Source organism: Eumetopias jubatus, unplaced genomic scaffold, assembly GCF_037043125.1.
Source record: "Eumetopias jubatus isolate StellerSeaLion01/CBP00866 unplaced genomic scaffold, mEumJub1_p1.0 scaffold_1, whole genome shotgun sequence".
Lineage (NCBI taxonomy): Eukaryota > Metazoa > Chordata > Mammalia > Carnivora > Otariidae > Eumetopias > Eumetopias jubatus.
In genome coordinates, this window is record NW_028274807.1 from 133,774,084 (window position 1) to 133,799,424 (window position 25,341).

The window sequence follows — 25,341 nt, forward strand, 5'->3', positions numbered from 1 at the left end:
TGGAACAGTGAACATATATAAATGGTATTATGTAACCTAAAATATGCTTTTATAGTTTCTTTAATACATTCTTAAAAATTATTTACTTGGTATTGTTGTATTATCCTAATATCTGGTTCTTTGAAGAATTGTCTTTACATTTTTGTACTCTGGATAATCAAAACTTTATGTTTTGTCAGTCAGAAACTGATACTCACTTCCCTTGAGAAGTATTACCATGACTGTAATGTTGTCTCTGGAGCCAGCCACTAAAGCAGCACTTACAAGTTCACGGCTAATATATTTGGCTACACCTTCATAGAAATTTTTAGTGCGTGATTCTTTTTCCCTTGAATTTTTGGACACATCATCTACACTTGTTGGTCCATTAGTTTCTTTCTCACTGTAAAGATCATGATTAGTCATTTCTGGTGGAAATGTTCGTGCATTTTTAGGGTTAAAACATGTTGAATCAAACAAATTTTCTTTTGAATTTATAGTTGACACACATTCTGTAGATTCAGATTTATACTGAAACAATATACGGATATTACTTTCTGATATAGAATTGCTTGGTTCATAGATTAGGAAAGGCTCTTTGGATGGTAAAGATTCATTTTGTGTGTTAGAATAGTAAGTTTCTTTATACACTTGAAACATTGTCATTGCTAGTGCAGTGACTTCCTTTGTATCCAAAACTTCCCAGAGTCCATTAGTAGCTAAGATAAGGAATTGGCATAAGTCATCTATAGGGACCGAGATAGTTTGAGGTGCTGGGATAATAGATCTTTTCAGTTTGAGATTTCCATGAAATCCAAGTCCTCGTGTGGTTTTTATTTGCCCTTCTAGGAGCCCGTATGGTTCATTTGAACTAATCATTGCTCCGTTCTGAAGTAGCCGTCGTCTTTCGGTTATGTTTCGTGTAGTGTGTTCTTTCGTTATGCAAAAGCCTTTTCCGTTTCTGCATAAGACTGCTTGTACGTTACCTAGAAGATTATTAGAAAAAATTGATCTTAGATATTTAACCACCAGTTGTATTATAAAGTATGCTCTTAACTCTATTCTGTGTTTCAGTGCATAAATAGGCCATTTTAAAATATTTTTTACATTTGTGAAATACTGATATTACTGGGCAACTTATGGTAATTAAGATTTGAAACTGGGAGGCCAGTTTATCCCTCATTTTTAAGTAACTCAGTGTTTAAAGTAATGCACTTAATATTAAAATAACTAAAACTACAGATACAAAATAACCATCGATTTTTTTTTTTTATGAATCAGCTTCTGAATATTTTATAGAGCCAAGAGTTGAATTTTTTTACGACCAACATATATTCCATAGGGCAGACATTTTTAAAATGTTTAAATAAATGCCTTTTTAATTAAAAACACAAGAATTGATTTTTTTAAAAAAGTGGAGTTGATAGTTTTGTACCTGGTAAAACTTAAAACCTTAAACACATCTATATAGGTGTGGGCGATGAAGAAAATTAGAATGCCACTGTTAATGTCAGTCTTACTAGTTTCATGTTGTGTGATTAAAAAGAAATTAAATCAATTAGCCCTGTAAAGAAAAAACATGTATTATTAATGTATTACATGGATAATAGCTAGACAACATTAAACCCTTTGAAAACTGAAGTCTTAAAAGTTGATTGTAGTTTATTCATGGTTCAGATGAACCTGTGATGTGTGCTTCATTGAAATCTTAAAATCTAAACATAATCTGAACAGATTGAGGGATGGTTGTACTACCACAACTTTTCTTTGGTTTATTAAAAAAGGATTCACAGAGTTTTAGTTTATTAGGAAAGCAATTTTCCCCAAGTTTTTGGGAACATGATTGTATATTTAAGCATAAGCAAGTTTTTCTTGATATGGAGTCATCATTTATAAGAGGGTATATAAATTATTCTGAGATGGGGTTGATGTTTGAATAGTAAGTACCTTTGAGAATTAAAATTCCTGGGATCATGCAAAATTTACATTAGACTATCTGGTTTCAAGCATTGTGCTAGGCCTGGAATCTGACTTTTGTTGCTACAGGGGTTCAATTCTAATCCTGTGTTTGAGGTAAAGAAATTGAGATTTCAGAAGGCTAAAGTTTACACAACTAGTATGGTTGGACCCAAAGAGCTTAAGTTGGTGAAGCATCAGTGTCAGGCATAGGCTGAGCCTATTGGCTCATTTACATAATGAGAATTACAAAGATGATGAATGTGGAAAATGTTTTTAAAACCAGAGAACTGGGTAAGTGATAGTCCTTAAAACTACATGACCCCTTTTACTTCTCTCTGGTTTGGTTATTAATATTTTGTATTAACTTGTCTTTTCTTCTCGTCACTTTACTTAAACTGCAGAAGGCAAATCAGTAAAATAATTCTTGACTTTTGCTGAGTTGTAAATTATTACTGTACCAGCAAAGCAGCATGGATTGGTAATGAACATGTCACCTGGGTAAATCGAATGTTCTATTAGGAGGACATATGATTCAATACCTCTTTTAAACTAGAAAGTTTCTTTTATGTGTGTACATACACAGAAATAGTGCAACCATAGCTCTGAAAACACAAGGGGCGTTACTTAGCTCAGAATAGTCAAATCCACTGACTTCCTAAATGTTTTATTTGCATGTGGCATTTCAAAGCCCACTCAACAAAAAGAAAAAGTATTGTTCCTCTGTTGTGTGATTTGAAAATAATTCAATACAATTATGTTGTTATAATGGAAAGGTGGTAAACTGGTATTTTTATTTTAGTTACCTCTGCAGAAATTGCCAAGCATAACCGTACGCACTGTTTGCCTTCCCCCCCCCCCCCGCCCCCACAATTGCTCTACTAGATAGTAGGAAATGCCATTTTGGCTTATTTTACTATTGTGGACATCCCTTGGGCTCACCACAGTAGAACTTTCTAGAAGAGGGGACATTAAATCCTCATTGCACTTTTCACTCTACCATTTACTTGCTGTCTGACTTTGAGTTGAGTTAGTTTATCCTAATGTAAAGGGAAACAGTACCTTCTGAATAATTCACATCCTTTCCTATGTGAATGGTGCATGAAGAAAAAAGTGAAGGAGAGGTACCTACTGTATCTCAACTATTCACGCACAGCCCAGGAAGTAGAAAGATTCAGGCCTTGAAAGAGTACTATTGGAACAAGAAGAAAAATTGTATGCAAAGTTTAGTAATGTTTTTTTTGCCTGAGTCTAGGTTACATATGTTGTCAGCTGCAAATGGGGTTGTTGAAAGCAGTTGACTACATTAAGCTGAAAGCTAGGATAGAATAATGAACAAAAATAATGAACATCTTCCCAAGGAAGATGGGAAATTGGAGGAAGATTTAAATAACACTGTTAATGTCCAAGTGTCTCGGGAACTGAAAGGGGAGAGGAACAGGTCATGACAATTTAAAGATTGGCTTTAAAGAAAGGTTCCTGTAACATCTCTGTAGAGGGAATGAGAATAGGCAGTGAGCTGATGTGAAGACCCTTATCCAAAAGTTTCTGTGAATCTGGGCATAAATATTTCAAATTCCTAGACAAAGTTACCAGCTTCAGCAGTTTGGAGAGATTGTGCTCTTCAGAAAATGTTATCAGAACAAAAGTGGAACAGGGTTACTGCAAGAGGGACATTAAGTATATGAGGATTAGAAAAACTGCTTTGAAATGATACTCAAGCTTTTTCAAGATGGCGTGTATAGTCAGGCAAAGTGTTCTTATACAGAGAGCAACGATGCAACTGCCTCCTGCAATTAATTGCTGGATTATCTTCAACTTGTGAAAATGAAAAGTACTCCTGTAAACTTTGGAGTGACCTTAGAATCACAAGGGAATTCTAGATCTGAATGGGCAAGATCAAGATTTTTTTTCAGATAAAGCCACTCACTATTGAAGATAATAGGAAAATTTATTAAAAAGTGGAGGAAAAAGGAAGAAAAATTATATGTGATGGAAGAAAAACATACAGGATGAGGAGTGACCAGAAATAAAAAGCTTGGTTTGAAAGAAATAGCATGGGGAAGTGGAAACACTTCGGAATCTGACACACTTGTTTGGGCTTTAATTCCAACTTTATGTGACCTTCATTTAGTCACTTTATTTCCCTGAGTTAGTTTTCCACCTGCAATGTTATTATTTGTCAAGGTTATTGTGAAGATTTAAGAAGGTAATTTAGGGGCGCCTGGGTGGCTCAGTCATTAAGTGTCTGTCTTTGGCTCAGGTCATGATCCCAGGGTCCTGGGATCGAGCCCCACATCGGGCTCCCTGCTCAGCGGGGAGTCTGCTTCTCCCCTCCCTCTGTTGCTCCCCCAGCTTGTGCTCTCTGTCTCTCTCTGTCAAATAAATAAATGAAAAATCTTTTTTTTTTGTAAAGATTTTATTTATTTGACAGACACAGCGAGAGAGGGAACACAAGCATGGGGAGGGGGGAGGAGAGGGAGAAGCAGGCTTCCCATGGAGCAGAGAGCCTGATGTGGGGCTCAATCCCAGGACCCTGGGATCATGACCTGAGCCAAAGGCAGACACTTAGCGACTGAGCCACCCAGGTGCCCCTAAATGAAAAATCTTAATTAAAAAAAAAAAGTAATTTAAAGTTGAAACTTGATAAAGTTTTTTTTCCCCCCTTTGGGTCCCATGAAGGAGAAACCAGAAGAGAGGCAGTCCAAAAAAGATTGAGATGAAGCTATAAATGTTTGATTTCAGACATATTTATAAAAAAAAATTCTCATGAAATAGATTTATAGGCTTAAAGAAGTAAGGAGCAATAACTTGAAGCTTGGGAAATGAAATAGTTACTGGGGAAAAGAAAAAGCAATTGAAAAGGAGCATGAACAAACGGGAAATTCAAACATCAGTGAGGTATACCTAAATTGGAAGCATAATGAAATGTATGTAAGTGAGGTCAGGGAAACAACCTATATCCAGTTTTTTTGCAAGACTCTAATTTTGGCAGAAAAGGCTGAATTTGTATGCATGGACACCAGGTTTATGACTCTTCCTACTGATGATCAGTATGAGAGCCTTGCTGATGGGGAGCTAGTTTTCATCAATTATTCAAAATATCCCTTCGTTCATTTTGTAGGCTGTATGAGCATGAAACTCAAATTCACCATTGTACATCTGGAGCCTAAAAATAGTTTACACACTAGTCTCAACTATTGGTCAAATATTTGTTGAATGTATTTTCAGAATCAGGTTTGTATATATGAGTTCACCACCAACTTACCCCAAAAAAGGGAGAGAGGGAAGGTAAAGCATATAAAATGTCAGTGTCTGTTAAGAATATGGTTTCTTTCCTGCATAAAATAAGGTGATTCTGGAATTTTAAAGATTTTATTTATTTGTCAGAACAAGCAGGGGGAACAGCAGGCAGAGGGAGAAGCAGGCTCCCCGCTGAGCAAGGAACCCTCCCCCCACCCAATGCAGGACTCCATCCCAGGACCTGAATTAGGTTTTAAAGAAAAAGGATGGGGCTGGAAATAATTACCAGCAACTAGTTTTGTTTCCTAGTGACCTAGTTTTCTGTCCGATGAGCTCATTCTAGATCCAGAGACCAGTCATAGCTTTACCCAATACTTTTCTACTATTCACAATTCCTTAATTGTTGACCACCTCAAGCCCCCATCCTTCTCAAGGTTACCAAGTGATTCCTTTAATCCTCACAACCTCAAGGTAAGGATATCCACATTTTAACACATAAGAATGAAGCTCAGCAATTATATAAGCTTGCATCACTAGTACAAAAGTAGTTTCTGGGGCCTCATTAAAAGGAATTATCAAGGACAAATATGCACTGGGGTGCCTGGGTGGCTCAGACTCTTGGTTTCAGCTCAGCTCATGATCTCAGGGTGGTGAGATCGGGCCCCACATCAGGCTCCACACTCAGCATGGAGTCTGCTTGAGATTCTCCCTCTCCCTCACCCTCCTCCTCTGCCCCCTCCTCCCACTCTTCTTGTGAGCACCCTCTCTCTAAAATAAAATATTTAAAAAAAAACCAAATATGTATAATCTAGACATAAAGATACTGGAATAGATACACTAAACCACTCATTTACCAATGCCCATTTACCATTCCAGAAATCCTAGGGCCCTTAAGAATTGTCTTAAGAAATCTATTCTGCTTATGCTCTACAAATGCAACAACAAAGCCTGGATGCCGGTACATGTATTCAGTTTATTGAATATTTTAAGCCTACTATTGAGATGAACTGCTCAGGGGGAAAAAAAAAAAAGATTCAAAGCAATTGTGATGACTCTGGTATTTTACAAATTTAAATAAATTTGTACAGGAAATACAGAAAAATACAGGAAAAATAAATTCCCTTGCTATAATTATAGGTCTTGTACAATGTCCATTACTGCTCACTGACAAGGCAACTGGTCACCCAAGAGCTCTGATGATGTACAACAAGATTGATATTTTCATGCCCGCTAACACAACATCCATTCTGCAGCCCATGGGTCAAGGAGCCATTTTGACTTTCAAGTCATTACTTAAATACTTTTATGGGGTTATAGCTACCATAGATAATTATTCCTCTGATGGATCTGGGCAGAGTAAGTTCAAACCTTCTAGAAGGGATTCACCATTCTAGATGCCATTAAGAACATTCATGATTCATGGGCAGAGGTCAAATATCAACATCAACAGGAGTTTGGAAGTTGATTCCAACCTTCATGGATGACTTAGAGAGGTTCAAGACCAGTACAGTAAATCACAGCAGATGAGGTGGGAATAGCAAGAAACCTAGAATTAGAAGTGGAGCCCGAAGCTGTGACTGGATTGCTGCAATCTCATGATAAAACTAAACAGATGAGGAGTCGCTTCTTATGGATGAGCAAAGAAAGTGGTCTCTTGAGATGGAATCTAATCTAGTCCTGGTGCAGATCTGCCAAGATCATTGAAATAATGACAAAGGATTTACATTATCACATAAACTCAGTTGATAAAGCAGCAGCAGGGTTTGAGAGGACTGACTCTAATTTTGAAAGAAGTTCTACTGTGGGTAAAATATTAACAAACAGCATCACATGCTACAGGGAAATCATTCATGAAAGGAAAACCAATGGATGTGGCAAACTTTGTTTTCTTATTTTAAGCAATTGCCATAGCTACCCAAAACCTTAGCAACCATCACCCTGATCGGCCAGCACTCATCAACGTCAAGGTAAGACCCTCCACCAGCAAAAAGGTAACAACTCACTATGGAGACCTCAGATGATGATGATCATTTTTTAGCAATAAAGGTATGCACACTGGCTTTTTAGCATACCGTATTGCACACTTAATGGACTACAATATAGTGTGATCATAACTTACAGGCACTGGGAAACAAAAAAAATTTCATTTGACTTGCTTTATTGCAATATTTGCTCTGTTGTGGTGGTCTGGAACCAAACTCGCAATACCTCCTAGGTATATCTGTATAAAAAGAGACAAGTTTATATATATACATATGAACAAAATAGTATAAAGTCTGAGAGGGAAGAAATAAAATTATGCTGTTGAAAGGATTTTATTCTATATGTAAAATGGTATAATATCATTTGAAGGTAGACTGTGAGAAGTTAAAGATGTATACTATAAACTAAAAAACAATATAACGAAGAGTTATAGCTAACAACCTAAGAAAGGAGATAGATAGGAATAAAGAAATCAATTCCAAAGAAGGTAGTAAAAGAGATAATATACAACTGTGTATCCACATAGAAAAGAATGAAGTTGGGCCCCGACCCCATGACACATACAGAATTAATTCAAAATGGATAATAGACCTGAAAGTAAGAGATAAAACTATACATCTTAGAACAAAACACTGGTGTAAGTTTCTGTGGCCTTGGATTAGGCAATGGTCTCATAGATTTGACACCAAAACTACAAGCATCAGAACAACAAAGTTGATACATTGGATTTCATCAAAATTATTTTTGCTTCAGAAGATAACAAGGAAGAGGAAAAAAAAAACAACCCATGGAATTAAAATATTTTCTAATCATACATCTGATAAGGGACTTGTGTCCAGAATATAAAAAAGAACCTTGCCACTCAATAGATAAGTAACCCAATTAAAAAAAATGGACAAAAGATTTGAGTAGACATTTCTCAAAGGAAGATAATCAAATGACTAATAAGCACAAAAAGAGGTAGTCAACATCATGAGTCAACAGAAAATTGCAAATCAATAGCACTTCATACCCATTAAGGTGGCTAGAGTCAGAAAGACAGCGTTGGGATAATGTGTAAAAATTAAAACTCATACATTACTGGCAGGATAGTGAAATGGTACAGTCACTTTGGAAAATAGTTTGGCAGTTCCTCAAATGGTTAAAGTGCAGAATTACCTTAGGACCCAGCAATTTCACTCCTGGGTATATACCAAAGGGAGTGAAAACATGTCCACACAAAACTTATGTACAATGTCCATGCCTGCATTATTCATAATAGCCACAAATTAGAAACAACTCAAATGTTTTTCAACTGAATAAATGGATAAACAACATGTGACATAACTATACAGTGAAATATTATTCAGCAACAAAAAGGAAAGAAGTACTAATGCATGTTACAGCATGGATGAACATGCAAAGTGAAAGAAGACAGTCACAAAGGAACCCAAGTTCTACAATTACATTTATCGTAAGTGCCCAGAATAGGGACATGTATAGAGACAGAATGTAGATTAGTGGTTGCTTGGACCTGGAGAAATGGCAGGTTAGAGAGCTGATTGCCGAAGGGTACCGGGTTTCTTTTTAAGAGGACGAAAATATTCTAGAATTGACTGTGGGAATGGTTGCACACATCTGTGATTGTACACTTTACATGGGTGAATTTTGTGCTTTGTGATCTCAATAAAGCTATTAAAAATAAAAGCACTGGGGAAAACAAGGATCAAATAAGAATCCCTTATGTTTATAAGGAACTTGTGTGGTTAATTAGAAATGTAAAATTTGTGGTTTATTTGATGTTAGGGAAAAAGTGTAATTATGTATTCTGTATAAATACATTTGTTAGTGTTTTAATTCTGTGAAGATTAATTGAAGCAAAATAGGAGAGCACCAAGAGAAATTTTAAAATGCAATATAAATGGGAAGTGCTAAGAATAAAAAATCAAGAATATCAGTTTTGAAATTTTTTTTCCACATGCACAAATACAACATTTATTCAATGGTTTCATTATTGCACTCCTGTTTCCTTATATAGTGAGGTTTTTGTTTTGTTTTGTTTAATTCCCAAGTTGTGATGACACTGGTATTTTACAAATTTAAATAAATTTGTACAGGAAATACAGGAAAAATAAATTCCCTTGCTATAATTATAGGTCTTGTTTTATAAAATGCAACACATGCTCTTGATAAATTTCTGTGAAAATTTAGTTTTTGTAACCCAACTAAATCACTTTCAGGAGCAGTCTTTTTTTTTTTTAAGATTTTATTTACTTATTTGACAGAGCGAGACACAGCAAGAGAGGGAACACAAGCAGGGGGAGTGGGAGAGGGAGAAGCAGGCTTCCCGCTGAGCAGGGAGCCCGATGCGGGGCTCGATCCCAGGACCCTGGGACCATGACCCGAGCCGAAGGCAGACGCTTAACGACTGAGCCACCCAGGTGCCCCTCTTGTATCATCAATCACGACCTCCTTTTCACAAGTTGGAATTTTTCCCTACATATTTGTTTCTATTAAAATGAAGGATGCCTAAATGAAAACAGTTTAACACAATTATGTAAGCCTGAAAATTCGATCCAACAAATATTTGACCTGGAGATTAGAACCAGCCAAACAGCAGTGATCCTGGAAGTAGTGAATCATAGGAAATTAGACATTTAATGATAGTGTCTAGTTATTCACTGTCTCATAATTCTTCCTTTAATTTTACAAGAACCCTGATGTGTAATGACATTTTCTTTTTTTCTTTTTCTTTTTAACAATCACATAAGGAAGCATTTATTTGAAGTTTAACATGGAATCATACAAATAAAATTTGTATAAACACAAATCCACATCGAGTCATAACACAGATAGCAAAAGACAAAAGTAAAAACAAAGAAAACTAATTGGCAGCTATATACAGTTGGACAGTTGTGTCTTGTACACTAGAAAGTCTTTTACAAAATAATCATCTTAGATCAACAGAAGACCAATCTTCAATGTCGTCCTGCAAGATGGGTTAACTTTAGCAATCTCCTCCTGTTTTCTCTAACATCCTCCTTTAGTATGGCTGGTAATTGTTTTGGTGATTGCCACCCCCTCGAGACGCCTTGCCGTAAGCGCTCTGTTGCCCACTGCAGTCTGCACATCGCTGTCCATATCCATAGTTCCCATAGTTATACCCAGTATAATCACAGCCGCCATAGCCACTATAGTTTTGATCACCCCATAGGCACTATTGTAATTTCCATATCCTTGATCATAGGAGTTCTTAAATCCTTGGTTCCAGTTTTGGCCCTGACCTCGTCCACGACCCCTAGTACCACCTCGTCCACCAGCTGCAGCACCTCTTCCTCCTTTTTGTTGTTGCTGTTGCTGCCTGTATACCTCTTTGGGTTGTGCAACTTTGATTTCACACTTCCCAGAACCAATTTGATATCTGCTTTCTAACAATTTCTTTACTGGCTCTTCGTCTGTATATGTAATAAAACAAAATTCTCTTCTTTCATTTGTTTTTGTATCCATGGGAAGTTCAATATTTTCAATCTCTCCAAAGGCTCCAAAATATTCTTTAATTTGTTCTTCAGAAGTATCTGGGCTCAATCCACCCACAAAAACCTTTTTGGGGGGTTCTTTCCCTTTTAAAGCTTTGGCCCTTTTGGGGTCTGTCAATTTGCCATCTAATTTGTGTTCTTTCAGTTCCAAAACCTTATCAACACTAGCAGCATCTCTGAAAAGCACAAATCCAAATCCTCTTGATCTTCCAGTCACTGGATCTGTTTTTATTGTACAGTCTACAACTTCCCCAAATCGAGACAAATATTCAGTCAGATCTTTCTTGCTTGTATCCCAGCTCAAGCCCCCAATAAACATTTTACCGTCATCCTGCTGATTCTTGCTCGCGTTGATCTTGGATCCCTCTGCGAATTCCTCTCTGTTGCTGTACCCGTTCATGTCCTCCATGGTGGCGGAGTTGTCGGCCGTGGGGTGCTGGCGCGCAGTCCGGGTCGCGGCAGCAGCGGCGGCGGAGCGTTGTATGGAGCTGGATTTAAAATGGCGGCGGAAGAGCTGTAATGACATTTTCTAATGGATGTCCCACGTCCAAGAATATGGGTCAGTTCCCAGAGTGGTGTGAAATCTGAAAACTATGCATAATATAGACCGGCTCTGAAGCCATCTGGAACCTCAGCATAAAGCCTGAGAAGTGACAAAAATGCTGAGGAAACTGGCATTGGACTTGACTTCTTTATATTGCTTAATCTGGAGTACTCATCTTGGGCTCAGAACCAAAGCTAGAGGGGCGCATGGGTGGCTCAGTCGTTAAGCGTCTGCCTTCGGCTCAGGTCATGATCCCAGGGTCCTGGGATCCAGCCCTGCATTGGGCTCCCTGCTCGACGGGAAGCCTGCTTCTCCCTCTCCCACTCCCCCTGCTTGTGTTCCCTCTCTCGCTGTGTCTCTGTCAATCAAATACATAAAATCTTTAAAAAAAAAATTAAAAAAAAAAAGAACTAGAGCTAGATCAGAAACAGGCTGATACCCAGGGGCCTTGACATTGTAGTGGTCTTTGATTATCTGGTTTTTGTTTGGAGCCATCTCAGACACATCGTCCCACTCGCTGAGGGCCAGCCTCCTCAGGTTGTGGAAACAATTCCCTTCAGATGCAGCATGACATTGTGAGCTTGATTCCCAGCTCCAATTCCTATTACCTCCGAGACCTTGAACAAATTATCTCACCTCTCTGAGCTTCCCTTTTCTTATCTGGAAAAATGGGGTAACAACACCTAGATACGAGAGGGGTGGTGGGAGATAGAACAGGTGTTTAAGGGTCCAAACTTGCAGCAAGTAGTAAATAAGTCCTAGAGATCTAATGCACAGTATAGGGAATATAGAGAGCAATACTGTATTATAGTCATCAAACTTGTTGAGACTAGAATTTAATTGTTTCAACCACCAAAAAGAAATGATAATTATGTAACATGATAGAAATGCTAATTATCACCCAAACAGCAATCATATTACTATATATGAATGTATCATATTAACATACTTTAAACTTGCACAATGTTATATGCCAAACACATTAAAAACAAACAATACTTAGAGGATATCTTTCGATATCAGGGTTCTCATAAGACTAAATGAAAAATTAGGCTATATTCAATATTCAATAAATGGACACTATTATTAATTATAACTCTAGGGGCACCTGGGTGGCTCAATCAGTTAAGTGTCTGCCTTCGGCTCAGGTCATGATCCCGGAGTCCTGGGATCCAGTCCCACATCGGGCTCCTTGATCAGCAGAGAGTCTGCTTCTCCCTCTGTCCTTCACCCTGCGCATGCTCTCTCTTGCTCTCTCGCTCAAATAAATAAATAAAATCTTAAAAAGTAATAATAGTAACAACTCTATACAGGGGCACCTTACTAGCTCAGTCGGTAAACCATGAGATTCTTGATCTCAGGGTCGTGAGTTTAAGCCCCACACTGGGGGTAGGGTTCACTTAAAAATAATAATAATAACTCTATTGATGAAAGGGGTAGTGGAAACCTAATGAAGCATGTCATGGAACTCAGCTTAACTTTGCTAAAAATGTTTTACGTATAGGCTTTCCATTTTGGCAACCTCCTAAGGTAGACCTTTAGCACTGAAAGGATTGCTTCTTGAAATACAGTTTTAAAAATACAGCCAAATGTTTGGAGAAGAGAATATATGCTTATAAACTTGAGGCACAAATTATTGTTTTCTCTAAAATTAAATTGATGCTACTTGGCCAGTGAGCACAAGTGACCTATCGCAAATGCATTATCAGAGTGACTGACCAGTTTAAACAACCAGACTTGTAACAATCCTTGAAGAACTTTCCATTCTCCCAGAAAAGGGAGGTATGGGAAATGTTTTTTGTTTCATTCAGATCTAAGCAAATGTAATATGTTTGCTTTGCCTTTATTTATGGCTGTATTGCTACCCCATTTAGAAAATTTAATGTTTCTGTCAAATTATTACATATATGTTCCTTCTTGGGAAAAAAATTTCAATTATTTTTGTGCCTGCAATCTGCATCTAAATGTGATTGTTGGTCATTTCTTAAATTAGTCAATGGAATTTCAAGGCATTAATAAGTCACTAAATCATAGGCCACTAAATAGCTCTGGAAGCAAAAGAAGTTTTGCTGCCAGGAATAAAAAATAAATGTAAGGTGTGTAATGTGTACCACTCCATGTACATACCAGTGTTTGCAATATGGAGTACTCCAGACATTATTTGTGGCATCATCTGGGAAGGGAAACTCTTTGCCAAGTCATCACCCTTATTGATTTTCCAATTCTTGTTAGCATAGGGTTTTTTAATATTGCCTTCCAATATACAAGTAACTGCAGAACAGCCACTCCATCGAACCCTGGATACTTCATTCCTTCCGAGACGTAAAAGTCTATCCATTCTCCAAAATGCTTTTGCAAACGCTTTGTGTATGTTCTCATACTCACATTTCACCGTTCTTCTCTTTCTCTTTATGGAGGAAAAAAGTTCTTCTATAGCTATGTATTCCTCCCTAAATACTGTGTGAAAGGATTTGATTACGTTTTGCTCTTCAGGAGTCATTTGGTAGGAAGGATCAAATCTGGAAAGTTGATGGAGAAGTAAAAGTGGAAGTTCCATTGATGTCAAGTCTGCCGCTGAGGCACCATGATGTCCATCGAACAAACCCAAAAAACACACGTCAGGTTTATTGCCAAAGTTATTCACCACAGTGAATTTATCATTCATGTCAACTTTCCATGTAGAATTTCTATCTTCACAAACGGCCACACCCTTAATCAATACATGACAGATTGTTTGAGAATATATGGAACTCCTGTGAATGTTATCAATAATCTTATAGTATGCTGGGATTTGTTTCTGCCAAAGTAGCTCAAAAGCATTATTAATGCTCTGTAGGATTTTTTCAGTGAATATAGAAAATGACAATAGTTTAGTGATTATAAACTGTCTCTGGATGGAAATCAGTGGGAGCGCGGGTTTCTTTCCACCCATCCATTGAAACCCCAGGGTGGCCAGAGCCACGTGCAGCTTTTTATGGAGGAAAATTTCAGGTAGATCAATTTCATGCTTGCATATGGAACAGGGAAATGTGATCATTTGATCATGCTGCTCTTCATGGTCTTCAGAGCCTCTTGATGGTCTGTTCTTTTTCATCCTTCTAAAATACCTTCTTCTCAAGGAAAGTGGGATTTCTTTCACTGAATCAAATGTTGATTTTCTCACATTCCATTCCCTTGATTTCCAAAACACTCTGCAAACAAGACAAAATATAATGACATGACAGGAATGACACACTGAAAGTCTTTTTTTTCTTTAACATTTATTTATTATTTATTCATAAAAAGTGAGAGAGTGAACACCTGGCGGAGGCATAGGGAGAGAATCTTCAAGCAGACTCCCACTGAGCACAGAGCCCAATTCCGGGCTTGATCTCTCAACTCATGAGATCATGACCTGAGCCCTGAGCCGAAGTGGAGAGTCAGGCACTTAACCCACTGAGCCACCCATGTGCCCCAACACAGTGAAAGTCCTTTCAAGCAGACCCTTGTCTTTGCAATTTGCTTTAGTTCCTCACGATTCTATGTGAGCCTACCACTGAATATCCTGATGCATCTTTCTATCATTCCCCCAAAAAAACACACAGTAGAAGTACTCAAAAAATTGGTGACTGAACTGTGGATGCCTGAATAAAATTAGGCAAAGTCTCTACAAAGTCAACTAGAAATCTAAGAGCAAATACTCAGAAATCAGCACAAGGTTGTATCCCAGGCATGTGAAGGTACATGCTTGACACCTAGGTATTTGATTTAAAATTTGAGCATAATTATTTTTGTACTCCATTTTATGTTGCTGAAAATACTTTTGTTTTTTTCTACTTAAAGGGTTCACAGGAAAATGAATAGGAGGGGCACCTGAGTGGCTCAGTCAGTTAAGCATCTAATTCTTGGTTCTGGCTTTGGTCATAATCTTAGGATGGTGGGATTGAGCCCTGCATGAGGCTCTGCACTCAGCACCGTGTCTGCTTGAGATTCTCTCCCTCTCACTCCCTCTCTGCCCCTTCCACTGCTTGTGTGCTCTCTCTCTCTAAAATAAATAAAAATCTTTAAAAAAAACATTCTAAAACCTAAAAAATCAAAGTTAGTAGCTTTAAATGCTTATGACATGTGACATGTTGTTAACTTCAACTCAACGTCATGTAAGTTATATTTAACTTCAACTCAACTCATAGAAGTTGTATTTGATCTGAGTACATTTGATGTGTTAGATTGGCCCACAACAAGAAGAATGTCTGAGGCCCATAGGGACTTAAAACATTCCAAGCATAGTAAAGGTATTCAAAAATGCTGATAGTTGTTAAAATAAGAAATGAGTCCATTTAGTACTAATGACAAAATAATAATAATATCTCTTAATAGCATAAAAGTAATGCATAATCATTTTTAAGTTCAAGACAGGAAGACACAAACTAGAAATGAAAGAGTGTTCTCCTTGTTTCCCCAGTCTCGCCTCCGCCTCCCAAATCCCAGTCTCGGTTAATGGCCTGTTATCTATCTTTCCAAACATGTATATGTAAGATATTTTGTAATATATTAATAATATATTGTACTTGTTATTATATATAAATACATTATAATTATTATATACATTATATATTAATATAAGTATATCATTAATGTAATATATTATGTTACATATAATTATATAATAATATATTAATAGTATTAACATTACTTACATAAATATATTTACATATAAAATATATATGTCATCTTTTCTGAAATGTAAATAAGAGTCACATTTTGCATACCAACCTAGAATCTGCCATTATTACTCAATACTAAGTCATGGCCTCATATTGCAAGTTTGAATATGGAAAGACAAAACAATATACTATGAACAATGTAGAGTTTGGATTTAAAAAAGAAACTGTCTTCAAAAAAAAAATCTGTCTCCACTTACAAATTATATGGCCTTAGCCAAGTTATTAAGCTTCTCTGAACATCTGCTTTCTTATCTGTAAATGAGTAGGATTATTTATAGCATCAAATGAGATAAATGGTGAGGCAGTTGGCAAAAGGGGACATTCAAAAAGTGCCGGCTCCTTCTACCCTAAGCAGAAAGGACACTTAGAACTGTACCAGATGAAAACATATCACATGAAGACATGAAATTGTAATGTTTAGGGGACAATGTATTCTATATAAAACTAATTTAAGGAAAAAAATCAGTAAATTAATGGGAAAGGATTTTTTTCTTAAGTAATCTTTATACCCAATATGGGAGTTGAACTTAGAACCCTGAGATCAAGAGTTGCATGCTCTACCGACTGAGCCAGCCAGGTGCCCTGGGTGAGGATTTTTTTAATAGCAGTACCTGAATCTGAGTGTTTCAGAATTGTGTTATATGTATTTATTAATATGTTGTGGTAAATTGTATATATCATTGCTTTGCTACAATTGTTACTCAGTTTAACAAATAATAATAAACTGGACATATAAAATAAAACACAATTTAGGGGCGCCTGGCTGTCGTGAGTTCAAGCCCCACGTTGGGTGTAGAGATAACTAAATAAAGACTTGAAAAAATGGAACACAATTTTGAGAAACGTATGTAAATTAAAAATGAAAGCATAGGGGCCCCTGGGTGGCTCAGTCGTTAAACGTCTGCTTTCGGCTCAGGTCATGATCCTAGCGTCCTAGGATCGAGCCCCGCATCGGGCTCCCTGCTCAGCGGGGAGCCTGTTTCTCCATCTCCCACTCCCCCTTTGTATTCCCTCTCTTGCTCTGTCTCTTTCTGTCAAATAAATAATAAAATAAAAATCTTTAAAAAAAAATGAATGCCTCCTTTCTGCCCGTGGACGCCGCAGAGTAAGCATCATTAAAGTCTCCCCTCCCACCGCCGTCATGTCTAAGTCAGAGTCTCCCAAAGAGCCTGAACAGCTGCGGAAGCTCTTCATCGGAGGTTTGAGATTTGAAACAACCGATGAGAGTCTGAGGAGCCATTCTGAGCAATGGGGAACGCTTACGCACTGTGTGGTAATGAGACATCCAAACACCAAGCGCTCCAGAGGCTTTGGGTTTGTCACGTATGCCACTGTGGAGGAGGTGGATGCAGCCATGAACGCAAGGCCACACAAGGTGGATGGAAGAGTTGTGGAACCAAAGAGGGCTGTCTCAAGAGAAGATTCTCAAAGACCTGGTGCCCACTTAACTGTGAAAAAGATTTTTGTTGGTGGCATTAAAGAAGACACTGAAGAACATCATCTAAGAGATTATTTTGAACAGTATGGGAAAATTGAAGTGATCGAGATCATGACTGACCGAGGCAGTGGCAAAAAGAGAGGTTTTGCTTTTGTAACATTTGATGACCATGACTCTGTAGACAAGATTGTCATTCAAAAATACCATACTGTGAATGGCCATGACTGTGAAGTAAGGAAAGCCCTATCTAAGCAAGAGATGGCTAGTGCTTCATCCAGCCAAAGAGGTCGAAGTGGTTCTGGAAACTTTGGTGGTGGTCGTGGAGGTGGTTTTGGTGGGAATGACAACTTTGGTCGTGGAGGGAACTTCAGTGGTCGAGGGGGCTTTGGTGGCAGTCGAGGTGGTGGTGGATATGGTGGCCGTGGGGATGACTATAACGGATTTGGTAATGATGGAAGCAACTCTGGAGGTGGCGGAAGCTATAATGATTTTGGCAATTACAACAATCAATCCTCAAATTTTGGACCCATGAAAGGAGGAAATTTTGGAGGCAGAAGCTCTGGCCCCTATGGTGGTGGAGGCCGATACTTTGCCAAACCACGAAACCAAGGTGGCTATGGTGGTTCCAGCATCAGCAGTAGCTAGGGCAGTGGCAGAAGGTTTTAATTACTGCCAGGAAACAAAGCTTAGCAGAAGAGGAGAGCCAGAGAAGTGATAGGGAAGCTACAGGTTACAACAGATTTGTGAACTCAGCCAAGCACAGTGGTGGCAGGGCCTAGCTGCTACAAAGAAGACATGTTTTAGACAATACTCATGTGTACGGGCAAAAAACTCGAGGACTGTATTTGTGACTAATTGTATAACAGGTTATTTTAGTTTCTGTTCTGTGGAAAGTGTAAAGCATTCCAACAAAGGGTTTTGATGTAGATTTTTTTTTTTTTTGCACCCATGCTGTTGATTGCTAAATGTAATAGTCTGATCATGACGCTGAATAAATGTGTCTTTTTTTTAAATGTGCTGTGTAAAGTTAGTCTACTCTGAAGCCATCTTGGAATACTACCCCAACAGTGTGAAGTTAGAATTCCTTCAGGGTGATGCCAGGTTCCATTCGAAATTGATTTGCAACCTGCTTGGGCACAGAAGCCGTTGTCTCCACAAACCTTGGTGTAGTTGAACTGACAGTTAATGTGTTGTGACCTGGAGTTCACCATTAAAAGGGTCACCCAAGGAAAGTCCTGGAGTTTATTTGGTTATTAATATGATTGTTGGCACATCCTATGCAATATATCTAAATTGAATTATGGTATCAGATAAAATTATAGATGGGATTAAAGCTTGTGTATCATCCATTATCATGTGTAATCAACAAACTATTTAATATTCTCCTGAAAAAAAATGAATGCGTAAGTAAAGTAATACTTTATGGCTAGAGAAAATAGGCAAAAATCTTTAAGATTCTTCCCAGTAGAATTTTCATTCTATATGCTATGCAAAAGTCTTATTTCGAGGGAAGAAAACTTTCTATGAAAAATGATAAATAAGATGGAGTACCATGTAATTGGCAAAGGGCTTTAGCAAAGTTCATATATGGTTTACATATGGCAATATGATTAAAAATTAAACAAGCAAAGCTCTGAAAAGTTTAAAATGTTTTGCTGTTTTCCTTATTTGTATTTAATTCCCTGAAGGGCACAACTGTATTGAATATAGCTACTCATTCCTATTGTAAAATTTTATTTACAAATTTCACCTCATAAATGCTTCTGAAGCTGTTAGCATATTAGTAGGCCTTCCTGGCTTTGCCTCAGCCACAAATTTTTGTGTGTTTTTATTAACAGAAAAATGTAAAAGTACACAAAAATAGAAGACTATAATGAGCCCCCATATGCCCATCATCAGCTTCAACCATTATCAACATTTGTCCATTCTTGTTTCATCTTTGTCTTCAGCCATTTTGTTTTTTTATTTCATTCTATTACTTTATTGGAATATTTAAAAGAAAATGCCAAAATTATATCAATTTCACTAATAAACACTTCAGTCTCATCAACAAATATGATCAGCACCCATTCACTTCTTCAATACCTACCACAGGACAACTTCTGTCCACACATATGCTGACGATGCACAGATAGATAAGGCTTGAAGCCTTGAGGGGAGGAGTTTGCAGAGCCATTCATGTGCTCACACAAAGAATTAAACAGGTCAGATGAAGTCCAGGACAGTGCCCGCCAAGGGACCTAACCCCTTATGTAGCCAGGAGTGGCATCATGACACCTGAGAAGCCGACCTAGAAAAACTCACAGTTGAGAGATATCAACAAGTGGGTCGAAGGCAAATCTGAGGGAATGACTAGTTAGCCGGAGGAAGAGGACCCACTGAAGGAAATGGACAGGCAAACAGAGAAGTAGGGGGAGAAATGAGAGCTGGCAAAGCTATTAAGCTCTTCTGGCCAAAATGTATAACAAATATTTTTATTTGCTATTATTTGGTAATGTTCATGTAAAGGATGCAGTTTTCCTGAGGCCTGATGAACTGTTGGGACAATACATAAGGCACCTTACCACTGTGATTCGACTTAGAGCCAATCCTTCATACCAGAAGTTTATTTTTCTGTATATGGGAAATAGCCATAAAACAGTTCTCTCTCACATGGAACTATTCTTACAATATAATGTGTCATTCATTCATTCAACAAATGCTTCAGTGTCTGCAATATGCTAGGTACTGTTTCATTTGCTGGGGATACAGCAGTAAACAAAACAGGGCTGTGATGAAGCTTATATTCTGATAAGAAGGCAATACATAAAAGAAACATATGAACATGTAATACCAGATGGGAGTAAGTACTAACATGAAAAATATAGCAGAATAAGAGTATAGAGAGGGATGGAAGTCCTCCTTTGTAGAAGGTAGTCAGAAGAATATATCATTTCCCCATGTACATAGTCTAACAAGAAGCCAAGATTTCATTTGATAACTAAGAAAGTGGAGGAAAAAGAACACTGTAGATAAAATTGTTCATTGACTTACAGAGGGCAACAGACACATGAAAAGATGCTCATCATCAGAGAAATGCAAATCAAAACCACAATGAGATAGATATCACCTCACACCTGTCAGAATGGCTAAAATCAAAAACAAAAGAAACGACAGGTGTTGGCGAGGATGTGGAGAAACAGGAATCCCTGTGCAGTGTTGGTGGGATTGCAAACTGGTGCAGCCGCTGTGGAGAACAGTATGGAGGTTCCTCAAAAATTAAAAATAGAACTATTCTATGACCCAGTTATCAAACTACTGGTATTTACCCCCAATTTTTTTTAAAGTAATTCAAAGGGATCCATGCACATCTATGTTTATTACAGCATCATTTTTTTTTCCTAAAGATTTTATTTATTTATTTGACAGAGAGAGACACAGCGAGAGAAGGAACACAAGCAGGGGGAGTGGGAGAGGGAGAAGCAGGCTTCCCGCTGAGCAGGGAGCCCATTGTGGGTTTCGATCCCAGGACTCCAGGATCATGACCTGAGCCGAGGCAGATGCTTAACGGCTGAGCCACCCAGGCGTCCCTGCAGCATCATTTATAATAGCCAAATTATGAAAGCAGCGCAAATGTCCACTGATAGAGGAGTGAATAAAGAAGTAAGATATAGGGGCACCTGGGTGGTTCAGCCGTTAAGCGTCTGCCTTCGGCTCAGGTCATGATCCCAGGGTCCGGGGATCAAGCCCCGCATGGGGCTCCCTGCTCAGCGGGAAGCCTGCTTCTCCCTCTCCCACACTCTCCCCGCTTGTGTTCCCTCTCTTGCTGTGTCTATCTCTGTCAAATAAATAAATAAAATCTTTAAAAAAAGTGAGATCTATCTATCTATCTATCTATCTATCTATCTATCTATCTATCTATACATATATTGGGATATTACTCAGCCATAGAAAAGAATGAAATCTTGCCATTTGTATCAACATAGATGGATATAGAGAGTGTAAGGCTAAGTGAAGTCAGTCAGAGAAAGACAAATACCATATGATTTTACACATGTGGAATTTAAGAAACAAAACAAATGAACAAAGGGAAAAAAAAGAGAGACAAACCAAAAAATAGACTCTTCACTATAGAGAATAAATTGACAGTTACCAGAGGGGCAGTTGATGGGAGGATGGGGGAAATAGGTGGTACCTTTCACAGTGTCCCATCTCCTAGACTCACTATGGGATCCTACTTGTCTGTCTGTGGCCTGGATCATTTACATAGGAATCTGATTTACTGATTTAGGGAATCTACCAAATAGTTTTCAGCCCTCTCCCAGTGAGGGTTATCAAATGTATTCAGCCTGAGCCACCCCTGAGTGTTCCGGTTTCTCATAATTGTGTTTGCTTTCTAATAACGCTTGGATACAAACAAAAAATGGGGGGATTAAGAGCACATTTATCATGATGAGCTCTGAGTAATGTATAGAATCGTTGAATCACTGGGGCGCCTCAGTTGGTTAAGCGTCCGACTCTTGATTTCAGCTCAGGTCATGATCTCGGGGTCGTGGGATCAAGCCCTATGTCAGGCTCCGTGCTCATTGTGGAGTCTGCTGGAGATTCTTTCTCCCTCTTCCTCTGCCCCTCCACCCGCTCACCTTCTCTCTCTGTCTCTCAAATAAATAAATAAATCTGTACCAAAAAAATTGTTGAATCACTATATTGTACACCTGAGACAAATCTAACACTGTATGTTAGTTACACTGGAATTTTAAAAAAATGTTCATTGACTACATTTGTCATCCAATAGAAATGAAGACAATTTACCTGAAAGCACTATTAATTTCCTTGCTCATTTGGAATTGTTACCTCCCTTCACCTCCTCTTACGGCCTTTCCCCAGCCTCCATTCCTCCAACTTGGATAGTGATGGTGATGGCTGTAGTGGAGGTGGCTATGGTGGTGGTGGCTGTGGCAGTGGTGGGGGGCGGGGTCCCAGTGATGTGATGGGAGACCTCTCTGTGTGGAATGTTCACTACATCACCTGGAACCTTGGTCAGAATTCTCTTTATGATTCTGAAGGACTATGAAGCAGGAAGGGTACAACTGTATTAAGTAACAAACTTGTGCTTGAAATTTCGGAAAGAAGAATCATTCATTAAATATACTGTCTTGAGCCTGCATAATAGGATAAAAAAAATAAGAGGAGGGACTATCAAGTAAGTTTTTTTCTTTTAAGTCATGGACTTTCAACATACTGATTCCAGAAGGCCACCCTTAATGCACAGACCAGTTCTCTTCTCACTCAGAGGTAAGGTATCTCAGCCCATCTCTCCAGGACCCGCCCTGTAGGGTCTGCCCACTCCATCTCGCTGCCCCAAGTCACTGCCAGAGTTATAGACCTTGTTTGAACCGTCTTTTTGTTTCTTGAGACTGTCTTCCCTCCTGGCCAATACCTTTAGCTCCTAGAATCATAATCCAAAGCTGCATTCCACCCTCACACCACAGGATGGGTTAAAACTAGAGTTCTAGAGCCATTTGTTTGCATATTGAAGAAATTTAGACAAGACAACTGCTTCCTGGACATTTCCATGGGAATGTACTACATTCAACTCAAAGTTGACATGTCCAAAATGGAACTCACTACATTTCCTCCAGAATCTCCCACCATTACCTTGGTTAAGGTGGAAACTGTTTTGCAGAATCCTTTTCCCTGTGTGGTTCCAGGTTAGAGTTGGCCAAGAAAGGAATTTGGAGGCACCCTATCTGAATGCCATCATGGTTCAATGATATGACCTGTAGATGCAGAGGTGCCTGGCGGGTTCCAGCTTGTCCTTGCTCCCTCTATTTTGCCTCCAGCTCTTTCTCTGGACTGAAGGCCCTGTTGACCAACAGCAGCCCAAGATCCATCAGCAGATGCCTGCCCTTAGACCCACAAAGGCAAATGCTTCTTCTAGACTTCTCCATCAGTCTCCCTTCTGAGGTCCAACTTCGGTGGCTGGACATCCTTAGCTTCTCAGACTGACTGGTTGGGGATTTAACTCACCTTCCCAGATGTTCACTTGCTTCCACAAACTGTGCAAGGTCTAATTTCAACAACAAATTCCTTATTCCATGAGTCCTACGGTTCAGCTTTTACTGATTGAACCCTAGATGATACAGACACCACACCACCACCACCCTGTTCTCCTTTTCTGGACGTATACAATCAATCACCAAGGCCTGTCAGAACTCTTTCTTCAGTATCCCTCTACTCATGCACTTGTCTCCTTTTCCACTGCTTTCACATGTTCCAGGGTACAACAATATTTTGCCTGGATTACTGCACTGGCCTCCTAGCTGCTCTCCCCACGTCCAGTCTGGTTGTTTCTCAATGCATTCTCCGGGGAGTAGCCAGAGGTGATCCAACTGCCTAAGGCTTTTTACTGGCTTGGGATAAGCTCCCGGTTCCTGGGATAAGCTCCTTAATGTGTTTGACAAAGCTCTGCCTCATTTGCCTCTGCTAATTTGTCTAACTTCACTTCTCATCATTGCCCCCTCACCCCGTGCCAATATTGTGCAGAGCCATCAAACAAATCCTCCCCAGTTTGGTAGGACATGGCATTTGATTGTTTTCCTTTCAATTTCTTATTATTCAATTACTTTGTAATTCATACCACATATGCCCACACTGCATATTCATTTCCATCCGCTGCCTCACCCCCCTACCTCCACAAATGTGGGAAGGAATGAGGCATGTTTTTTAAGCAAGTACTGAGTCTCCTTTCGGCTCTCACTCCCTGGGGTGGGGTCGGGCATCCTGCAGGACAGGTGTGCTGTTCCGGTCTCACCTCCACATGTAGCCACTGGGGCGGGCAGGGACTAGAATAGTAGGAAACCACCCCCTTCTGGTGACTTAATGGTATCTTTCCAGAGAGGCAAAAATGGAGAAAACATGGTCCTCAAATCCTTCCCAAGGGAGAAGATGGGTATGGGTGTGTCTCTACATAAGTTCTCAGCAGCTTTTCTTCCAAAATCTCTTTGTGGTCTGTTAATTTTGTCATCAGTTGATTATTTTATTTATTTATTTTATTGACTTCAATAAAAACATGTGCTTATATTTATTGATTGATTAGATGCCCAATTAATGCCTTTTCCTTTTAAAATATTCAAACAATACAGAAGTATGTAGAGGAAGAGCAGAGGTCTCCCTTTCTAGAGGTAATAATTACTGCCAAAAAATCAGGTGTATATCGCTCCAGACCACTTTCTATGTATTTACATTATACATGAAAATATAGACACAACCTATTTTTTAATTTAATTTTATTACGTTATGTTACTCACCATACATTACATCATTAGTTTTTGATGTAGTGTTCCATGATTCATTGTTTGCTTATAAAACCCAGGGCTCCATTCAATACGTGCCCTCCTTAATACCCATCACCGGGCTAACCCATCCCCCCACCTGACACAACCTATTTTTTTAAGTAAACTCTACCCCCAACATGGGTATTTTTAAAGTTTTAAATTTAGGTTTAATTTGCTTACTGTCAATGGCACAAATTCTAAATGTACAGTATGATGAATTTTTAGATGGGAATACACTTGTAGACTCCATTAAAACACTCTTCTGTATTTTTAAAAAATAACTTGGTAACATTACCACAATATTATTCTATAAATGCTTTCCGTCATTTACTAGTGTGGGGTGGGGATTTTCAAGTCGGTACCTATTGACTTACCCTATTCTTTTTAACTGCTCTATTATATTCTATAAAAATGTAAAACATTTTAACATAGATTACCTATAATGATGGATTTTTTTTTGCTATGATAATCAAAGTTACAATAAATATGAACACATATGCCTGGTGCACAAGCTGGTGCTTGTTGGATATCCAAACCACAGAAAGTCTGGCTAGGTAATGAATGCATTATTCTTCTTAGTATTGCTATTATATTTTATATACAGATTCAAAATGTTACTCTGTGCCTATTCATCATTTTAAAAATGAATGAGGCAGCATTGTTT

The 25,341-nt window shown here is 38.5% G+C and overlaps 1 protein-coding gene and 1 pseudogene across 1 annotated transcript; both read right to left on the minus strand.

Annotated features, from left to right (window-relative positions):
• Window positions 1-165: 165 nt before the first annotated feature.
• PP2D1 (protein phosphatase 2C like domain containing 1) lies at window positions 166-22,181 on the minus strand. The gene is made up of 3 exons (XM_088023150.1): window positions 22,153-22,181; window positions 13,348-14,411; window positions 166-965 (listed from the first exon to the last, which is right to left on the minus strand). The coding sequence occupies exons 1-3, from the start codon at window positions 22,179-22,181 to the stop codon at window positions 166-168; spliced, it is 1,893 nt and encodes a 630-aa protein (XP_087879276.1).
• LOC114205566 (heterogeneous nuclear ribonucleoprotein D-like pseudogene) lies at window positions 10,037-11,202 on the minus strand (annotated as a pseudogene).
• Window positions 22,182-25,341: the final 3,160 nt, after the last annotated feature.

What these genes read in the sequence shown, in the direction of transcription:
- PP2D1 (XM_088023150.1), bottom strand. Translation starts at nt 22,181, where the DNA reads ATGAGCAAGGAAATTAATAGTGCTTTCAG. An exon ending in GAAATTAATAGTGCTTTCAG is followed by an intron (nt 14,412 to 22,152) that starts GTAAATTGTCTT and finishes TCTTGTTTGCAG; the next exon opens with AGTGTTTTGGAAATCAAGGG. An exon ending in ACTCCATATTGCAAACACTG is followed by an intron (nt 966 to 13,347) that starts GTATGTACATGG and finishes ATAATCTTCTAG; the next exon opens with GTAACGTACAAGCAGTCTTA.